At 29.8% G+C, this 21961-nt stretch overlaps 1 protein-coding gene across 7 annotated transcripts; it reads right to left on the bottom strand.

Annotated features, from left to right (window-relative positions):
- Positions 1-1722: 1722 nt before the first annotated feature.
- LOC114195563 (guanine nucleotide-binding protein alpha-2 subunit) lies at positions 1723-8158 on the bottom strand. 7 transcript variants are annotated; one of them, XM_028086073.1, is made up of 15 exons: positions 7589-8156; positions 7186-7246; positions 6382-6568; positions 6225-6297; positions 5502-5539; positions 5325-5414; positions 5083-5160; positions 4690-4797; positions 4485-4586; positions 3883-3938; positions 3205-3339; positions 2961-3054; positions 2740-2799; positions 2579-2658; positions 1723-2327 (listed from the first exon to the last, which is right to left on the bottom strand). In XM_028086073.1, exons 3-15 carry the CDS (start codon positions 6466-6468, stop codon positions 2150-2152), a joined length of 1179 nt encoding a protein of 392 aa, XP_027941874.1. In that variant the 5' UTR covers positions 6469-6568; positions 7186-7246; positions 7589-8156; the 3' UTR covers positions 1723-2149. The 7 variants fall into 7 exon arrangements, with proteins under 7 accessions (XP_027941874.1, XP_027941873.1, XP_027941877.1 ...); XM_028086072.1 differs by having other exon boundaries at positions 6382-6556; XM_028086076.1 differs by lacking the exon at positions 7589-8156 and adding an exon at positions 7441-7544 and having other exon boundaries at positions 6382-6556.
- Positions 8159-21961: the final 13803 nt, after the last annotated feature.

Below are 21961 nucleotides of genomic sequence, written 5' to 3'. Positions count from 1 at the left end.
AATTTTTATTTTATTTTTATACATGTAATTTTATCTTGATTTTGCTCTTAATGTAGAAATTAAATTAGGAATTTACCATAATATAGGCACTAAATTATATATTTGATATAACTAAAATTAAAATCAGTTTGTTTTTTCATTTTTAATTTATTATTTTCTGTGATACAAATGAATTTTTTTTTTCATTATATTGCATTAAATTATCACTATGGTTGTTAGTTTTTTGCAAATATAAATTTGATATATAAATGCACACACTATGACATGTTTACATTGTGACTTGATCTAATGATGTTTTTAGTAAAGTTTCATCTTACTTTATTTTTAATAATTAATAATATTGATAATTATTTGTTTTTCCTTTACTAATATGTAATTAGGAAATGTTTTGACATTCTTACATATCCTAATTATAATATCTGTACAATATAGATGGAAATTGGTATAAATATGTATATTTATTGTGGTTTTTATTATATAAGTTAAGATAATTAAATATATTATTTGTTATACATTATATTATGAGGTTTTGTTTTGTTTTGTTTTTTCTTATTTTATGTTTTTTAGATAGATGGTTTTCATGACAAATTTTGGACCATGGTTTTAAAATATTACTAAAGATAAAATAGAAAGCAATTTTTTATATATTAAATGAAAAATCTTATCATATATTGTTATTGTAGTCTTTATTTGACTTGATGTGTCCGTGTGCATCTTTTTCATTACTTTTCCTTAAAGGAATCTTCCCACCATTATGTTTTTTTTTATATGAATTCGTGTTCCGTCATTATTATTTTCCTTTGCCTTTGAGAAAAAAAAATACATAAAATCGTTTTAATTAATAATAACGTTATGTCATAGTTTGTATCGAAACATTGTTTACGTGTTCAACGTTTCATTAACTTTTGACTTTAGAAAAAAATGTTTTTCAATATTACTTATTGCTTATTAAATAACGTGGTATTGAAAAATTAGGATCTGTTGACAATAATTTTTAATAAAATCATTACTTATTGCTTTTGTATTTTAATATTATCACGTTTATTATTTTTTTATGATACTATTTAGATCAACCAATTAATTTAAATGGTTGAACTTGGAAAGACAGCTCTTCAAGTATTAAAGATATACTCATCACGTATGCGTTATTTAATATTAATATCAATATTTATACTTTATTAACAATTTTTGTATTTAATTACGTAGGAACAACCGGAAATGATATTTCAATAAGAAAAACAGGAATACAAAAAAAAACCACGTCGGAATAAAACTAAAATTAGCCCTTGATTTTTGCGTGTGATACACAACTATTACAAGAGTAAGAATACAAAACAGGAATAAAATAAAATCCAAACTATTATATAAGTTTATAACATGGTAAGAAATCTTTCCAATAAAAACATTAAATATTATAAGAATCATCTTCAATAACAATACAAATTTTCAATTAATTTAAGTAAATTTTTTAAAGGGTGTGAAAAATTTAGAAAGCGTTACACAAATAGTAACAAATGAAATTATTAAACAAAGTCTTACTTAGCCATTGACAAAAAATATGTTTGTATTAAGAGAGATGTGGGTGAAGCACGGAAACAGAACAGAAGTCACAATACGCAACAGCAAAAGAAAACGCGTACACGTGAATCATGTGTTAAAAACATGTCTCTAACATCGTAGAAAAGAACATCAATGCCGACCAATGGTGGAAACAAGTATTCAAAAACAAATGAACATAGGTTTGAATTCAGAACTCCACAAAGCAGCACAACATCTCCAAATTATTTACACGTGTGCATGGAGCATGCATGCACATGAACACAACACAACACAAGTATGAGGCAAAGTATGATCACAGACACAATATATGAAATATATCTTTCAATCTGTAAAAACATGATCACAAATCATGGTATCATGAAATCTTGAAACTTGAGTAACAAATTTTACCCTTTGAAGAAGGATGTGGAGATCAACTACAAGGCCCTTCTTCTCCACTCACTCATTCATTCATTCATTCAACAAGATTAACTTGAAAATACAAATCAACAAATCGATTTTTAATATTTAGTATACCTGACCCCTAGTATACCCAAAATCTGATAAACTCTCTTCAATGTTAAAATATTGTGTTTGTAATCCCTTTTGTTCATAATAAGCCAGCCTCAAAGAGATTTCTCCGCCTCAAAGTCTCATCAACAAGCTTGAAAGTCTTCTTCACCACCTTCTGATCTAGGGCAGTGGTTCGGTAGATCTTGAACACACGATCTACACGATCAGGAGCAGTGTTCTGGAAATATGATTCCTCAAATTTTTTCTTTACAAACCTGAAAACAAAGAGTGTTGGACATGAAAAAGTAAGCATCAAGTGCTTGGAATTTCCTCTTTTCCCTTTCATATTATGGTTCTGATGGAAACACAGCACAACCAAGATTGTTTTGGCTCATCATCATGCAGTAGAAAGCAGTTACACAACAAAGAATGATGAACTAGGATGCCAGAGATAAACTATTTTGGCATGTTGCTTTGATCAACTTGCATTATTCTATATGCCTTAGTGTATAAAGAAGTTGCTTACTCGTATGCATGCTCAATCTCTTGTTTCCCTGTTGAAACAGGTTGGTAATCTTTGAACCATTCACATACACTGAGTGGGACCTGCACAATGCAAGACATTAGAGACTGAAATGGTGGTAACCTCTTCAGCAAGAATGTGCAATATATTCAGATGATTCTTACTTTCAAGATCTTCTTCTCAAATATGTCAAACTTGTTTAAGAATAACATGAAGGATGTTTTCTGTGTACAAAAAACAAGGACATCATTATTTTCTAAGATAGGTAGAAATGTCAACTCGTGAAAAAATATGAAGGAACCAGAAAAAAAAAAGGTTGACATAAGAAATTTCTTTTGTAATTGTAGTAGAAACTTAAAGGTAAAAAAGACTATAAAAAGGAAACCTCAAAACACGGTTGCTTCAGGACCCACTCAAAAAGCTCCTTAGTCTCCATCATTCTGTTTCTGTTTTCGTCCTCAAAAAGTGTTTGATCATACCTGAAGGCAAGTTTGACGTCAATAATACCCTTTAAGTTTATATGTTTAATAATTGTAGTGTCTTCTTGCCAGAAATATTGCAAGAATGCAAGAATTTTTGTTAGTGTTTTTGAGAGTTGACAGTGTCAAATTAAAGATGGAAGACCATACTCGCTAATTGCAGCACAGAATATTACAGCTGAAACTCCTTCAAACAAATGGATCCACTTTCTCCTCTCATTTCTCTGGCCACCAACATCAAAGAGTCGATAGACTTCACCGCTTTTCTTATTTTCCCCAACAGGACTGTCAAAATAGCAAAGATATAACAACATATGTTGTTGAGTATTTTTACACTGTATGCCATATTATGTTAAAGAAATATAAAAAGAGACAGTGAAAATCAAATACATATGTCAGTCACAAACACAGTAAGACAAGCATAACAAAGATCATTTGAAAAACAAAAACAAAAGTATAGTGCAACCAGATTTTGATAATTTTTAACCATTTAGATCTTAGTCTGTCTTAATGGTTTCATTGAAACCTTTTATTGGTTTTCCTCTACCTCTACATATTATCCCCATCATCTGGTAAATTCTTCTTACATTGCTTCTATTGGTCTTCTTCTCACAAGACCAAATCATCATATAGAAGATTCTACCATCCTATCCTTACTAGGTGCTACCATAATTTCCCTGATGCATTTGTTATCCGAATCTTGATTTGTGTTCAAATATAGAGAAATTATGTTGCTGCAAATTAATGCAGGCGATATATCTTCATTCTTCATCAAAAAGCACCACCAACAAGTATAGTAAGAAGTATCAAACCAAACAGCATGTTTACCTGAACTGGATCTCTACAACCCCAGTGGTACGCACTCTAGCATACAAAACATCCTCCTGCAGTTGTAAAACATATTGAGAAATTACAAATAAAATTATGAATGTACAAAATTTTGGTGAACTTCTTCTGAGATAGATACTCTATTTTTGTAGAATAGTATGGCAACTATAATATACCAACAAGAAGCAACGTAGAACACAAGTTGATTTAAGTACAAAAATAAGTTAAGAAAGATAAGGCCGGTCAGAACAGGATTACATACCACTAATTGTTTTTCAGATCAAGAATGACACCATATTACTTGATCTTTTACAAATATGAAGCAAATATTGATTTTTCAGACCCATTTTAATCACAGTTTTTATCAGTAATAAAATAGATGCGTCATGGGTTGTAACCCGGACCTGTTTAATCTTACACCAACAAAAGTAAGAGAAGAAATAAAAATAATTTGGCTGATCAAAACCTAAACATCTAGAAAATAAAAAAATACTAAATCAACCAAGAAAATGGATCAGATACGCAATGTACCAAGGGCAGATAAAAATAAAATTATGAATTAGATTTAAAATCTGTGTAAAAGTATGATAGATTTTTGCTACCTTTGTTGGGACATAATTTGCATCAGACAACCTTTGCAAATTTTCCATGAAATAATCAGTACAATCTGGAATTTGAAGCTCACTACCACGGGCATATGTTTCCTACAGAAAGTAAAATGTGATCCATAAACTAATTAGCTTATGCCAAAAAACAACTATATAGAAAGAATTAAGTAAAAGAAACCAAAGTATGACATCTAGCCACCTGAATTGCAGGATCCTTCCACAGATTTTCAATTTCCTGTGCAAGTTCCTTGGTGAGATATGGGTAATCCAGCCTGCTTCCGATATCTGATAACTTTTCCCCAATTTCCTGAAAGAAAAATGAAGAAAGCTTCATATGAATTTAGACAAAAATCCTGTCACAAACCTCTATCCAAAAGCTGAAGAAGAAGACAGGTGAATGGTTTTATATTACTAGCATGCCTCTTCATGCAAAACCCATTTGGGCTTGAAGTATGGATGAACTAAATCTATTAAATACTTAATTGAAGACTGATGGAGGAACTAAACACAGTTGCAATACTTTGAAGACCACATCCTAAAATTCTTGGCCATATTGTAGAAGAGGATCATAGAGATGGTGGCAGTAAACTACCTTATTTTCATGGGATAAAACATACTTTGAAAAATCAGCATCATTCTGGGCAAACTCCTTTGATCCATCATGCAATAACTGTGTAAACACATCAAGTACATATTAAGGAAAACAATATACTCAACTACCTCCAATAAAACTCAATTCACAGAAAAACTTTTTCAAACTATAAGCAGTGGACACTGCAAACTCTGTATTTTAAAGAGAAAAATAATTAACACACCCTTTCAAGTATTGCGTACTTTTATTGTCTGATACACATTAGCATGGATGACTGGTAAGTAGCTTTTTAGTTCTGCCTCGTCAAAGCCAGTTTGAAACAAAAGTTTTATCTGCATAGTACAGGAAAACAAATAAATATCAACAATCAAGTAAGTGTGTACAAAGCTAAAACAAGGACAGCAATGTTTTTTTCTTACCTGCTTAAATATTGTAGACTTCCCTGACTCTCCAGCTCCTAAACAACAGAAAATTTGACACATACAAATAAGTCTAGAAGAAAAAAAAGCAACTAAACAAGAAATTAAGCACTTATTGCATATATGATTCAATTAAATGAATGGGAAGGGGATACACCACTAAACTAACAGAAGAAGTCATCCAAGATATTCTGTTTAATAAGTATTCGAAATCTATCAAATAGTTTCCAGAACAATAGAAACTAAAACACTGTTTGCAACAAACTTTTATTTACAAGAATGAGTATATCATCATGTCAATCACCAACTACCCCAAAGCTTGAGATATTAGTTGAAGGCCCGCATGATGTTATATCTCAAAAGCATATCAAATTATGAATAATGTTAATTAGAAGATAAGCAACCTTCATTCTTTTAATAGTAAAAGACCTTAAACCACAGAGTTTGCAGGTTTCTACATATAGGAGACAAATAAATGATAACATTTGTAACAGTGACACATCTGGGAACCAAGTGGTTTTTGGAAGCACTCCGAACAACAGCAGATACTAGGTACAAAATATGTGTGATTCCTTCAAATTTGGTAGCATCATCAACACTTATACAATACTGGATTCCAAGTGTGTCTATAAATCACTCCATTTAACTAACTTTAGCTTCAAAATGTATCAGCGAAGCATATATACAAAAGAAATATAAGAAAACTGACTGAGTAAACTGTACCAAGTAGTAGAAGTTTCTGAATGTGCTTTTCAGCCTTTGTTTCCAACTCTATTCTCCTTTCAATCTCTGCAGTCTGCAAATTCACACAAATTTATCAAATTGAAAGCTGTGTAACACTTTAAGATTAAGACCTTAACTTTTTTTTACTATTGTTGACCTGCGCATTTTCTTCAGCATCAGCATCATTATAACGCCGGTTTCTGCTACAGAGTAAGCCCATATTTTCTGTTACACAAGACAGCATAGAAGATGACTAGTCAAGCTCCACCAGAAATCACTGAGTTTCAATGCCCGTCTGTAATGGGTACATGCATTAGCAGGGTTGGTTTCACCTAACAAAGAAACTAGATAGTGTCAGCAGCCAAAACAAGACAAACAAAAATCACCATCCCTGCAAAGGAAGATCTCAAGTCACTTCATAAGTTGGTATTCAACTCAGCATAATAAGACAGGTGAATGAAGTAAAACAGACTCAAGCACCCCTTGATAGCAGGTTGAACTAAAACCTATATGTGCCAAAATATTTGCCACGTTATATTTGAAGATGAGAATATGATGAATAAGTTATTTTCCCAAAAGGCCAAAATGCTATTTTGAATGGACAATAGGAAATTCCCCACTTTTCACAATTGGGAACAATTTAGTAATCAAGGAGGAATGAAGTAGGAGTGACACAAAGGTCCAAGGTAGTAGTAAACATCAATGTACCAAGAATTTCACCATACATCCCACAAATCAGATAATTTTACAAGTACCCCCATGTTGAGGACAGGGTTATGAAGATAACTAAGATACCTAGGACTTTGACAGACTTTTACACGAACTATTGTTTTACTGTGCCTTAAGAGTGTTCCTTTTGGGTTTACTAAAATAATCAAGTCATAAATCTCTGATGTGCTAACACCTTCGCCTCCCCAATTCATAGACACAAGAAGAAAGCAATCAATTCATTTGGGCATACACTCATTTCTCCTTCCTTGCTTCTATTAATGTTATCATTGGTCAGCTAGGCAGTGTCATACCTACAAACAGAAACAAGTCAATTTCTTCCCACTTAGCAAGAAAATTCAGCACCTCAAATGCTACCATTAGCATGCAAAGTCCAATCAACCCATCAAACTTAAACAAACAAAAGAAAAATGCATTCCAAAATGGTACACAAACCAAATGCAAGATCAACACAACAACAAAAACAACAACAGAAAAAGGAACAAACCCACATCTCGATCTGAATAAGCAAGAGCAGAATCAATTACAGAAATCTCCTCAGCCAAAAGAAAATCCAGTTCATCTCAATTTACCAGGAAAAGGAACGATCTTTAGAGAGAGATTGAGAATACAACAGAGAAAAACAAGAGGGTTACCTGAAAACAAGTAAAGGGCTTCTCTTTCTTTCGCTTTTACTTTTTCCTTTTTCTCTTTCGCAGAGTTGTGAAAGTGCAAGCTGAGATATGCCGCTAGATTTGGGTGATGCGTTGGTTGAGTTGAGAGATTGAAGCTAAAAGGCAATAACTTCAGTTGGTTTGTTCATTGCACATAGTGTAGAAACCAGGGATACATCACTCTAGTATATAAAAACAAAACAATCACAAAACAATAAAGAAAAACTGGTTTTTGTTTAGTTTAAGGTAATAAAAACAATAATAGTAGTGATAATAATAAAATAGTGGATTATAATATATATATATTAGTATTTGGGGTGTGTGGGTAATAATGGGTACAGAAAAGAACAAGTACTAGTGTGTCATAGAGAGACAGGGATGAATATGATATGAAAAAAATGTGAAGCGAAGAAGATGAAGAAGAAGGGAAAGAAACATAGAGATTAAAGAAAAAAAAAGCGCCGAAAGCTGCTAAGGTTTCTTCCTCTTCTTTGGGTTCAGTTCGGTCAAAGACAGAAACAGCGAGGCCAGAACGATTACAACACTTTTCTATGTGTCTTCTTGGGAAAATACACTATCCTCACTGTGCATACTTATAACCTTCACCGTGTAAACTAGTAACATGTTTTTTATACACACACATAAATATATAAATAATTACAACTGATTTTCAAAAGTTCCTTTTATTGAAAAATATTTTTTTTCTTTTGTATTTTGATATAAGATATGTCAAGAGAAGTTCTGATTTTTTGATTGTTTTTTTTATTCTTTTATTAAGTCTTCAGAATAATGATACAAGTATGTTCAAAAATTAGTTAACATATTTTAAAGAGTTAGATACGATTATAATTAAACCCAAAATTATATTTTGTTTCTCTTAAATTTTTATATATATTTTGATTTCAAATTTTAAAAATAAATAAATAAACTTTTTTTAATATAATGATGTTGGATTTTTTTTACATATAACATGAGTTTTAACATATCAAACGGTATAAGCAGGAACATCATTTGAGAATGTTAAAATAATTTAATGTAATTAAATTATGTGGACTATATACATTTAATTTAAAAATTTGAAGATTAAACTATATTAAAGTTTTGATGAAAAAAATTACAATTTTATGAACTAAAAGCAATAGAAAATTATATCACTCAACGGTAGAAGTTAAGCTGGATGATGAATAAAGATAAAATTAGATTATGAATAGAAATATATTTTGTTTTGAAAAATATAATTAATGAACTTTGTGTATGTAGTTATGTTATCTATATTGAGAGTTAAAATTGAAATTAGTCTTTATTTAAAATTTTAGTTCAGTAGTCTCTTAATTTTAGAAATGTGTGGATTTAGTCATTTTAATAAATTTTATTAAGTTCATTTGACATTTCAAACATATTTATCAAAAAGAGAATGTATTACATAGTGTAAATAACTCAAATGTTATCCTGAGACATGTTTGAAATGTTAAATGAACTTAAACAAATTTTATTATAATAACTAGATATTTTTAAAATTTTAAAACTAAATTAGGTTAAAATTTTGAAAAGAAACTAATTCTAATTTTCACTTAAAATTAAAAGATGAAAAATATATTTAATCTTTGTTAAGAAAATAAAAGATATACTTTTGGTAAAGAAGTTTCCAATACGTGTTAATTAATGAAAATGATTTGATATAGATAAGATTTCCAACATGATGCTTAGATAAAATGTGATCAAGAAATAAAAGAGAATGTTTAGACAACTATAATAATTAAATAAAATGTTGAAGTTTAGTTTATCTTAAACAAGTACAAAATAAATGTGAAAGGATATGATATTGGAATTAATTGTGTGTTGATTGCACTTTATGACTAAAACTTGTTGGAGAGGGTTTTGGAAAGGAAAATTCAAAGTGAAAGGTCAATGGTCTTTGTTTGTTGAACTTTCCTTTTTCTTCATTTTCAATATTTTCTGTACTTACTCTTTCAACCGACCATGCTTCTTTCTAAATTATTTGATGCCAATTATTAAATCATTATTTGTGTCAAAGTTTGACTCATTTTTTGTCACAAATATTCCATTCCCTTACTAACATGTAGGCAAAATTGAAATTAATTCAAGTTTTTTATTTGGTAATAAATTTATTAAACTTGTTTCTATATTATTCTTTTCTATACTGCATAGCCACAACACTTTCAAGTATAGAAATTAAAATTTAGATACTGAATTAAAATTTAGATACTGGATTGGATTTTTAGTATTCCATTTCTAAATACATTAATTCTGATAATTTAAAATAAATAATTTTTTTAATACATCAAAATCGATATATTATAAAAACACAGTAACCATATAACACAAACAAAGAAAAAACAATATATAAACTCCGTTAATTAATTTATCTAAAGGAAAATTTGTATACTTCAACTAACTATTTATATAGTTAGAAATCAGTAAAAAAAAAATTCACTTGTTATGCTTTAATTTTCTTTTCTTTTTATCTATTTTTAAAATTTTCTTGTTCCTCTTCTGAATAACATGTTTACAAATGTTTCCTCAATGTTGAAGACTGATATATTATATTCAATTTGTTAAAAGGTTGACCAAATTTGTCTTTTGACCAATCTAGATCATATTTGAATATCACTTGTACATAATCATAATGTTTTTGTGCAAATTATTTTACACCTACCAACTTTTTTTTATTAACTATACCAATACATATAATGAAGGACTATTATGAGTTTATTCTTCACTTTCAAGTAAAACATAGATAATTAACAACTACTGAATAAGTCACAAAGTAATATGAAATGGTAACTAGTGCATGTTTGATAAGTTTTCGATACATGTTTAGCTACATTTCTAACAAATAATTTTTGAAAATAAAAATAATAAGAAAATTATAAAATGTTTTTTATGGTAAAATATATAAATAAGAAAAATTATATTATAAAAAACTTTACAAATTAAATTTATACATTAACTATTTTTGAAAAAAAAAACATATTTTTTCTTAGTTTTTTTAAAAATATTTATACAAAAATTTATCCAATATATATGAATATATAAAATATTCATTTTTTTATCTTTTTAATATAAAGAGATTCCCCACTCAAACAAAAACTTTAATTCACCATTCGACATAAACTTTTGATTTAGAGTGTTATAAAATATATTGTATAATGCATTTGTAATTTTCTTGAATTCAAATATATTAAATGTGAATTGTTTTAATTTCATGTTGTTTAATTTTTAAAAGGATTTAAATATTTTTAAATATTTAGATAAGATATTTTAAGTATAGTGAATTTAACTTGATATATTTGCTTAAGGTATTATTATCAAATAATTCTCCTTGTAAGGTAAATTGAAATACATTTTTTTTCTTTTACAAACATGATAAAAATTTATTACTATAAAATTCATGTAAACAGATACTATTAACCTCCATAAAAATATTTCATTGATCTTGGTAAAAAATTAAAAAAAAAAAAAAACTTTGGCATCGACGTATAAATATCTCAATAATATTAATTAGATTTTTTCTTTTATCAAAATGATTAAAAAAATCTTAACTTACATTCTAAAGAAATAGTTTTATTATGCTAAAAAAATTATATCGCGTGTTAGAAAAGAAATATGTGTATTAAAAAATATTTAAATACAATATCTACAATTTTTGTGGTCATTTAAAATTTTCAAATGTTACGATTCAAATAAAGATAATTAACATGATTTCATATTTTAAAAGTTATTCAAAATGGGTTATAGTTAAAGAAGCAAATTAAGATACTACCCGTACAAAACAGAAAATAGTTCATAAGAATCAAATTTTTAGGTGTTAAATATGATTTTGGTCCCTTAATTCTTAATTTTTAGTGAATTATAGAATCAGTCTATTTTAAAATTTTAGACCAATTTAGTCTTTTATTTTTTGAAATACGTAGATTTAGTCATTTTAATCAAATTTTGTTAAGTTTATTTGACATTTCAAGCGCGTTTCATAATAGTATTTAACTTAACATTAAAGCAAAAATGTGTCAAACAATATAAACAACTCAAATACAATCCTAAAATGCATACGAAACATCAAAACAACCTAACAAAATTTGATTGTAAAGATTAAATTCATGTATTTCGAAAGATGAAGGACTAAATTGATCAAAAGTTTTGAAACAGACTAATTCCAAAATTTATTGAAAGTTAAGGAACCAAAAACATATTTAACCCAATCTTTAATTAGTTGTATTTTCTTACTATTTGTATTTACTTTTAATTTCTATTTAAATGTGATTGTAATATAATGAATTATGATTAGGAGTGTCAAAGTGAGTCGACAAAATTCACATCGGTTGACTCACTACGAACTTAGTTAAGAATGAGTTAACCTAACCATTTATTTTTGTGGTAAAAAAATTTGTAACCTGACTTGAGCCAGATTAGTAGGTTAGTTAGTTGATCAACTTAAAGATATTTTGTTCTTTCAAATTATTTTATATCTTTATTATAGTACAATTAAAGTGGACTGACTCAACTGATTATTTTATAGCAGTACAATCAAAGCGTTTACTATTTTACCTAAACTTCTTAAAAACAGTAAAAAAAGTAATAAAAAGTTGTTGTTAGTGAGTTATGTGTCAACTCACCTTAGGAAGCATGTAGTTTAACATTGCAAAAATTAAATAGCATCAATGAAAGCAAAGTTTGGAGTCCAACCTCATGGTCTTTACACTCCTTTACGCATCCCTTCCATGCCTTGGGTTGACATCTCCTTGGACTTTGTTTTAGGGCTCTCGAGGACAATAAAGGGTAGGGATTCTATCTTTGTGGTTGTGGATAGGTTTTCAAAAATGGCTCATTTCATACCATGCCACAAAGTTGATGATGCAACTTACATTGCAAATCTCTTCTTTAAGAAAGTTGTAAGACTACATAGCATTCTTGGAACCATTGTGAGTGATAGAGACACAAAGTTCTTAAGCCATTTTTGGAGGACATTGTGGGGAAAGCTTGAAACCAAACTTATTTTTTCTTACTTGTCACCCCCAAGATGATGGCCAAAGCGAGGTGATGAATAGAACTTTGGGACAAATGTTGAGGTGCATGATAGTCCAAAACATTAGGAAGTGGGAGGTACTTCTTCCTCACATAGAGTTTGCATACAATAGGGTAGTGCACTCCACTACTTCCCACTTTCCTTTTGAAGTTGTTTATGGGTTAAATCCCTTAACCCCCTTAGATCTTCTTCCTCTCCCCACTCATGACGCATGGACTTGCCAAGATGGGGAAACCAAAGTTAAGATGATCCAAGACTTACATGCGCAAGTTAAAGAAACTATTGAGAAAAGGGTTAAGAAACATCAAGAGGATGGAAATAAAGGGAGAAAGGAAGTCATCTTCAAGGAGGGAGATTGAGTTTGACTTCACTTGAGGAAGGAAAGGTTCCCCCTACTCAAAGGAAGTCCAAGCTTCTCCCGAGAGGGGATGACCCTTTCCAAGTCATTAGGAAGATCAATAACAATGCCTATGAGTTAGACTTACCCTAAAGCTATAACATAAGTGATTCATTTAATGTGTGTGATCTTTCACCTTTTGACGTAGGGTATAAGAATTTGTGGTTGAATTCTCTCTAAGAAGGAGAGGATGATAAAGGCTTGACCACACAAGTTTCCATGGAAGCTCCCCCAATAAGGATTACAAGAAGCATGACTAGAGTGGAGACTTCCAGTCCTTCATCCCTATCTTTATTTTCTATCTCCTTATTATGATTTTCCTAAGTTGACCTTTGACTAGGTTTAACTTGTTCATTAAAGTTGACTTGACTTAAGTCAACATGCTAATCTATCTTTAATTGTTTTGTAGGGTAATTAGGAGTAAGGAGCATGGCTAGGTGGCACAACATGAGTGGAGGGAATGGATGAGGTGGAGCCTAGGTGGAGGAGAGAAGAAAGTAAAAGCATAAAGCAAAAAGCAAAAACACCTTTGTACCTTTTGTCTCATTTGACCTAAAGCTCCTTTTGGACTTATTAGAAGACCACCTTGTCTCCTTTTTGGACTCTGGCCAAGAATCATCATGAGAGAGCACACTACCATCCTATTTTGTGCTACTTTAGAGATGCTTTTAGAAATTAGGGTTTCAAGCTTTTCTTGCTAGTATAAGCCTATCTATATAAGTGGTGTTCTACTACATGTAAACGGGTTGATCATTTTTAGTTTATACACTTATTGTTAAACCATATTGTCGTGAGCTTTTCCTCCTTCCAGGAATGGAGTTTTCACTTGCCTTAACTTGTTATTCAAATGGTGACACTCATCACTCATCTCTACAGTTGGATGGCATCACGCCCCCTCTAAAAGTGGCGTGCCTCATTTCTATTTCCATTTTGTATTTGTTTTCTTATAATTTGATAAAGGGGACAAATTAGGAATATTGACTTTTAGAAAATAGTAACCGACAAACATTACATCAAGGGGTTGTGGTCCCCATATGAGAGCACATACATCATTATTTTGTTCCTTTATTTTTCTCCTCATCATAAGAGAAAACTAAGAGGAAACTTAGGGTGCTTTGCAGTTGGAAGACCACATACCAATATTCATTATCTACTGTTCCTAGATACACTTTCGCTTTTAGTCCTTTGGGTATTGAGAATTTTTTAATTATCTGTAGGGTTTATTGCTCTTTATGTTTTCATAAACCAACAGTATCACTACCTTGAACATACATGAAAATTCAACCCAAAAAACATATATATATATATATATATATATATATATATATATATATATATATATATATATATATATATATCATTGTGTGTTCTTGTGCATGAAACTAAATTCGCTCAAATATATATTAGGTTACCACAAAAGTCCCACACATTTATAAGAATTTAATCAATTACGATAAGATAAGTCTTATACAGTTTTAACAGTTTAAGCCAACTTAGGAATTATATGACTAAATGATGGACTTAATATGTGAATTAACTAGGTAGAATAAAATGACATCCAACTTTTGTAATTAAAATCACATGCTTCATGCAAGCACTAAATATGAACCCCTTATAAATACTTCAAAAGCATTAATGTGATGAAGACATGGACGAGTAATAATTACAATATAAAAACACTAGGAACCATATATGTATATTCCAATTTCGTAAATGAATGTGCGAAATTTTTTAGGAAAATGATATTTCTACACTTTTTTTGACTTAATTTTGACACAACAAATGTGTCACCTCACTTTCAATTTTCATTTTTTCTTTTCAAATGTCACACGAGTGTAATTGGAGCCAAAATATTTCGTTTTCACGGAGGAACGCCAACGCTTGTGTTATTTGGTAGAGAAAATTGATTCAAATGAAAAGAAAAAATAGGGCATCTGGTTTGTATTCTCCACGATAATTGGTGGTTTTGTGGTTGTGCTTGTGTGTTTGGTCCCTTATTTCGTTTCGTCGTTTGTCTTCATTGAGATATCCTAGGGCATTCACTCGTTTGTTGTTGGTTTTTTCGTGGGTGAGTTGTACGTGGACTTTATCGTTCGATTCGTGGGCAACTATTACGTGGGTGATTGTGTGTGTGGTTTCTGTTTCAGTTGTTGTGGTTGATTATGGGTGTGTTACAAATGTGGTGTGCGTGTGTGTGTTTTGGTAAATATGATAGTGTGTCTGCCTAATTTTAATGTGTTGTTGATTGTTGTTTATTATTTTTAAACAAGTTTTTGAATTTTCAGTTGACATACCGTTTCAATAACATATCTCTATTGTTTATGGTTCCCATCACAATTCAACTATAAAATGAAACCATCATTTACTTGGATTGAATAATTCATTACCAAAAATGAAGTGGTTGTTGTTATCATGCATAATTAGGGACTGTTGGTATTTTAAGAGAGAGAATACAAAGGAGTACATTACAGAGAAAGAGCAAAGAGCAAATTGCAATGTATTATCTCAGATTTATTGAATTGAGAAAGACTTTTAAATACAAAAAAATGAAACTGAAACTCAAAGCAAATTAATAGGAACTGCACAAAATTGCTTGGGTCACAATTCCATGTTTAACAACTCCCCAAAATATCTAAACCACTACTCACCAAGTTTGTTTGAAAATAGTTAAACAATTTTAATTAAAACAAATAAATTATTTCAACATAAATGAAATGGGCATCAACTGAAGTACAATTTCAATAGGGACTTGCGTTAAATTAAGTGGGGACCTGCAGTAGATTTTTTGAACAAGTTCTTCAAGTTTTGGTAAACCAAGATTTTTGGTAACACACCTCCACTATTTTTCGTTTCCTTCAAACTTCAACTTTAACATAAAAACACCATTTACGTTGCCTTTATTTGTCTTTACCAAGAATGAATTGGTTTCTGTTATCATTCATAAGTGATGAGTACCATGTAATTAAATGGGGAGCTGTGCTACATTTTTTAAACAAGTTTTTGAATTTTCGATTGACATACCTTTTCCCCAACATATCTCTATTATTTCCAGTTCCCATCACAGTTCAACTCTAACATAAAACAAACATTTACTTGGATTGAATCATTCATTACCAAAACTGTATTGGTTGCTTTTGTCATGCATAAGTGGAAACTTACATCAAATTAAGTGGGGAGTTCGATAGATTTTTGGAATATGTTTTTCAAGTTTTGGTAGCCAAAGATTTTTGACATCACTCCTCAATTATTTTTTGTTTCCATCAAAGTTGAACTATAACATAAACTCACCATTAACTTTGCCATTAACAATCATTACAAAAAATGAACTGGTTTATGCTATCATAATTAAGTGGAGAGTAGAGTGTAATTAAATGTTGTGTTGCACTAAACTTTTTGAACATGTTTTTCAAGTTTTAATAGCCAAAGATTTTTAAAACACACCTTCATTGTTTTTTGTTTCCATCAAAGTTGAATTGTAACATAAAATCACCATTAACTTTGCCTTCAATAGTCATTACAAAAAATGAACTAGTTCTTGTTGTCACAATTAAGTGGGGAACATAATATAACTAAAAGGGGAGTTGCACTAAATTTTTTGAACAATTTTCTTAAGTTTTTCTAACCAAAGATTTTTTACAACACACCTCCACTGTTTTTTATTTCCATCAATGTTGAAGTGTAACATAAAATCACCACTAACTTTGCCTTCAACAATCATTACCATAAATGAGATGTTTGTTGTTGTCATAATTAAGCTGGGAGTATAGTATAATTAAATGAGGAAATGAGCTAGACTTTTCGAACAAGTTTTGCTAGCCAAAGATTTTTGACAACACACTTCCTTTGTTTTTTGTTTCCATCAAAGTTGAACCGTAACATAAAATCACCATTAACTTTGCCTGTCACAATCATTGCCAAAAATGAATTAGTTGCTGCTCTCATAATTAAGTGCGGAGTATAGTGTAATTAAATTGGAAGCTGAGCTAGAATTGTCGAACAAGTCTTTCAAGTTTTGCTAGCTAAAAATTTTTGACAACACACTTCCACTATTTTTCGTTTCCACATAAAACCACCGTCAACAGTCATTATAAAAAATGAACGGGTTTTTTCTTTCATAATTAGTTGGGAGATATATTATAATTAAATGGATAGCTGTGCTAGACTTTTCAAACAAGTTTTCAACTTTTGCAAACACAAAAATTTTCACAACACACCTGTACTATTTTTCGTTTTCTTTTTACTTCATTTATAACATAAAAAAGCTATTTACTTTCGATGGATTATTGACTACAAACAATTTACTGTTTTTATGCCGTCAAGCATAGGTGGGAAGTAGAGACAATATGTGTAGATAGTTACACCACACATTTTGAACAATAATATATATAGCAATCATTTTGTTTCTACCGTTAATCAGAGGATGATTGTATATATATTTTTTTATGTACTCGCTTCACTATGTGTTTTACATTATCAATATATAATGAGATATTACATAAATTATATTATAAAATTATTTAAAGACTCTTTTGATCAACATTTCCAAGTTTCAAAAAACTAACAATATTTTTCCTTGCAATTTATAATGTAGATAAATGTTATAATTTTGTAAATAATGGAACTTGGACTGACACTTACGGGAACCACCCTAAAATTTCTCTTTTTATGTACAAAATATTAATTTACTAAATTAAAATTTAAACTAATTCGGAAATATTTTTCTTAACTTTTTAAAATAACTAATAAATTACACATAAACAATTTATAATACCACTTTATCTATATCTTACGATTATGTAGTTTTAAAAAAATAATAAAAAATAACATATTATATCATAACAAAGTTATCATTTGATAATTTAAATTAAAATAAAGAGTAGTTTACTAAAATATTAACAAAAATTAAAACCTACAAGTTGGAGAAAAAGGTGCGACTACCTTTTAAAAAATAGATAAACATATATTAAAATTTTGTAAATTCTTTAATATAAAGTATATTTCTATTTTAATTTACTAGTGGAAAAAGATATTTGATACTTCTATATATTTTAAAAAATTATATTAATAACAATAATTAAATAATAAATAATAAATAATTACACAATACTCTTGAATGATTTATAATACGTTAAACAATTGAGATGTGTATCTACTTTTAATACATTTAGACAACCTTTTTACTTTTTAATTTTAACATATAGTTAAAAGTGTAAAATATGTACGTCAAATTAAAAATATATATTATTATAAATAAATTATAATATTACAAAAAAATATATTACATCTGTAAATAATACACACATAGATATTTTTTTAATAAAAATAAGTAGATGTGATATATAAAAAAGTTGTAACTTTAGCCCCTGGTGTTCTTATGCCTTAAATTTCAACTAGTATGAGACCCGTGACACACAGGTCTTTTATTGTTTTTTTTGTTATTGTCGTTGTGTGTATTTTGTATTTATATTATTGTTATTCTATTCATCGATATAGTTTTAATTTATGTTTGAATCAATTATAGATGAATCTAAATATAAGAAAATACTCTTTTGAAAAACCTACTTAAAAAAAGGTCGTGTGTTTCCAAAATAATAAAAAGTTGAAAGGGAAAATATGTGAGATATATTAATAATTACTTTGTTGAAAAAATATGTGGGTTTTTGGCGGCAACGCATATTCCGAAAAATTCAAACAGTCTTTTCGTATCTCTACAAAGAGTGCATTGCAGATTTGATTTGGCTTTTCAGTTTCGTGTAGTGTACACATTGAGTGCTTTGGTTTTTCATTTTTACGTTCCTGAATTAGAAGAATCGGGTGCTCTACAGACTTCCATTTTCATCTGCTTACATGGAGGACAAAAGTGCAAAACGCTTTAGCTTTAACAAAAGTGCCCTACAGCTTTGTGTTTATAGTTTCGTTATTTGAATTTCTTTTTCGCTGTAAAATTTCTGGGTGACTTTAATATGATCATGCATTCGTTCCTGTAGCCGTTTCTGTTATAAAGATCGTTTCTTTTTGGGTTTTTGAATCAACGTTAAAGTCTGGGTAATTTGTTTTTCAGGAGTTTTTAGATTTTGACGAAGGGTTCTTTTTGGAATGGGCTGATACGTTGGTAATAGGAACAAATTTTTTCTCAGATCCGAGGGGAAATGTTTTGAACATTGAATTTGAGGAAAGACTTTTGCCGACAGGAAGTTTGTCGGTGGAAGACAGATTTTAGATTTTTATGGTATAGATGATGTTGCATATATATGTACCCTGTATTGCGGTGATCGATATTTTAGGTTAAGAGTATTTGACGTACACTGGAAGGAAATTCATTATCCTATTGTAGGGAATTCAGCAGGATCACGAAAACTATGTAAACCTTCGTGCTCACCTAGGTTCTTCCAATGTTTTCGACTGATGGTGGATACATCAAAGGTAACAATTTTTATACTTGTTTATTATTATTTCGTTGTATACATATGTATATTGTGGGTAATATTGGTTTTTTATTTCATGTTTGTGAACAGCTATTTATAGTTTTGCCAGAGGAATTTTGAATGTTTTGTCAAGATGATCTTAAACTGGACTCGAAGGTGGAATTGTATGATCCCCTATACAAAAAGTTTGAGTTCTTTGTGGACATCAATATAGATGGCTGTTTTGTTTTGTTTAGTTTCGCGGAGTTCTTTAAGTATTATGGTTTGAATAGCAATTTTTATGTACATTTTAGTTATATAGGAAACAATGTTTTCCTTTATAAGATTTTCTTGGCTGAAGGAACACAAATATTGTATGAGAGGGTTTCATCTGAACTGTTGAGCAATGATGGTAATACTTCCACTGGTAATGATACTCATACGGTGGTTGGTAATGGCCTTGATAATGGAAATCATAACCTGACCAAGAAGCTAACTCAATATGATGTTGAATCTTCATGTCTGGTATGCAAATTCTTTATTGTATTTAATTTGATGTTGATTTTTCGGTCTGCTGGTTTGTGTAAATTAATTTCATTGTGTTGCAGTATCTGCACTCAAATTTTGCTAAACAGTTTTTGGATAAGGATAGGAAAAGATATTTCATTACCAATGAAACCTGCAGACGCTGGCCTTGCAGAATTCAATGGACTGGAAGAACTTGTTATGAATGTTATATCACATGTGGGTGGAAAAGATTTTGCAAAGATAATCTGTTGGTTGTTGGTGATATCATTCAATTTCGAATGGACAATGAGAAGAAAAATGTAATCCGTGTAGTTAAGGTTTAGAATGTAAAGCCTTATGTAGTAGTTTTAATGTAGTAGTTTGAACACCTGGAATACTTTAGCATGTTTTAACTGTACATCTATATATTTTATTAAGTACTCTACTATTTTATTTATTGTGTTAATATTGTGTGCTCAATATTGTTAATATGTTTATCCGTAGTTATATTTTTGTTTTTATATCCATTATTGAATTTCCTTAGTCGATGATGAATTGGTCTTTAATAAGCAATTAATTGTTATTTTGTTTTCAACAATGAGATCTAAATTTAATTGTTATTTTGTTTTCAACAATGACGTACAAAACTATAATCAACTTGTTTAAAAAAATTTCAATTACTCAAGTTTTGTATAATTTATTTTAATAGTAATAGTTTGTACATTTTGAAAGTAATTTTTCATTACGTATTGTAGAAATATATAATTATAAGAAAATGTATAAGCCTACTATATGTATTAAAAATTTTCAAACATATGATTATCATTACAACAGATGTTGAAAATTTAACAAAGAATTATTCACCACTGCTTTGTACATATTGGCAATGGTTTTTATTGGTATTCGTCCATAAATTGGTCTAAAATATGTTAGTTGGAACCGTGTAATTGACTCTTGTACAATTATACTGGGACCTATAGATTTATATTCACCACTCATCTCCGGATTTGAAATTACATGAAATCCATTCCTTTGTTTCGCTGTTGGTATGATAACGCCGTTAGGTTGAAGATATTCTGTTATGTAGTCAGAATTAATATATAAATATTTTACAGTGACGTTGTTATGTAATGGAGGTGCATAAATCAATTATTGTGGTGTTGTTAGTTAAATTAAGGATGAGTTGGTGGATGAGTTGGTTTTGTCTTAAATACAGCTTTGCATATGTGGAGTAATGGTACAAAGCAATGGTAAAGCTTCGTGGTTTCGACATTACTTCCTACAGTCATTCATGTCATTCAGCTTGTATGAACAAAGCAGAAATGGGACCAGAGAACAAAGTATGGATCGATCTGGGTAAGAATTACTCCTCCATCACTGTGATTTGGCTATGAATTTGGGGACAATGAAAAATTTGTAAATTTGTCTTTAAATATTCATGAATAAGATAATTACCTACTTTGTCGATCGTTATTGGATTTAGCACATCAAGTGTATACCAAATTTGTTTCTGTGATATTTATTTACTTATTGTTTTCAGGAATTCTTAATCTGGTATCTAACAACGTGGAGATTGATATTTCATTTCTGGGAATTGATATCGTGATTTCTAACTTTCGGCATCTAGCATGGGTAGATGTTTCACGCATGATTGGCCTACTTGGATGTATGTCCAAATAAAGTAAGTTTCTGCTACAATGTTTAATACTATATCATATTGCTAAACACTACTGGATAAAATATTTTGTAGTTAATAACAAAAGATTGCTAAGTTATACATTTTGGAAGACTTCTTTGTAAACAACATTTGTTGTTTTGCTGCATCTTTTGTTGTCATTGTCATGGATTAATATCTTTAATCCAGATTTACTTTGAACTCTAGAAACTACAACGTAGAGCTGACCGTGGCTAAATACGGGTGTCAGCAAATACAATCCGACAAAACCTAGTGACTGTCCTTGAGATTTGTTTATTGTCATTGCATATGAGAGCATAATGGGAAA

This window comes from Vigna unguiculata, chromosome 8 (assembly GCF_004118075.2).
Source record: "Vigna unguiculata cultivar IT97K-499-35 chromosome 8, ASM411807v1, whole genome shotgun sequence".
In the NCBI taxonomy this organism is placed as follows: Eukaryota; Viridiplantae; Streptophyta; class Magnoliopsida; order Fabales; family Fabaceae; genus Vigna; species Vigna unguiculata.
The sequence above is the reverse complement of the archived record's forward strand: the minus strand, read 5'-3'. Positions and strand labels throughout refer to the sequence as shown.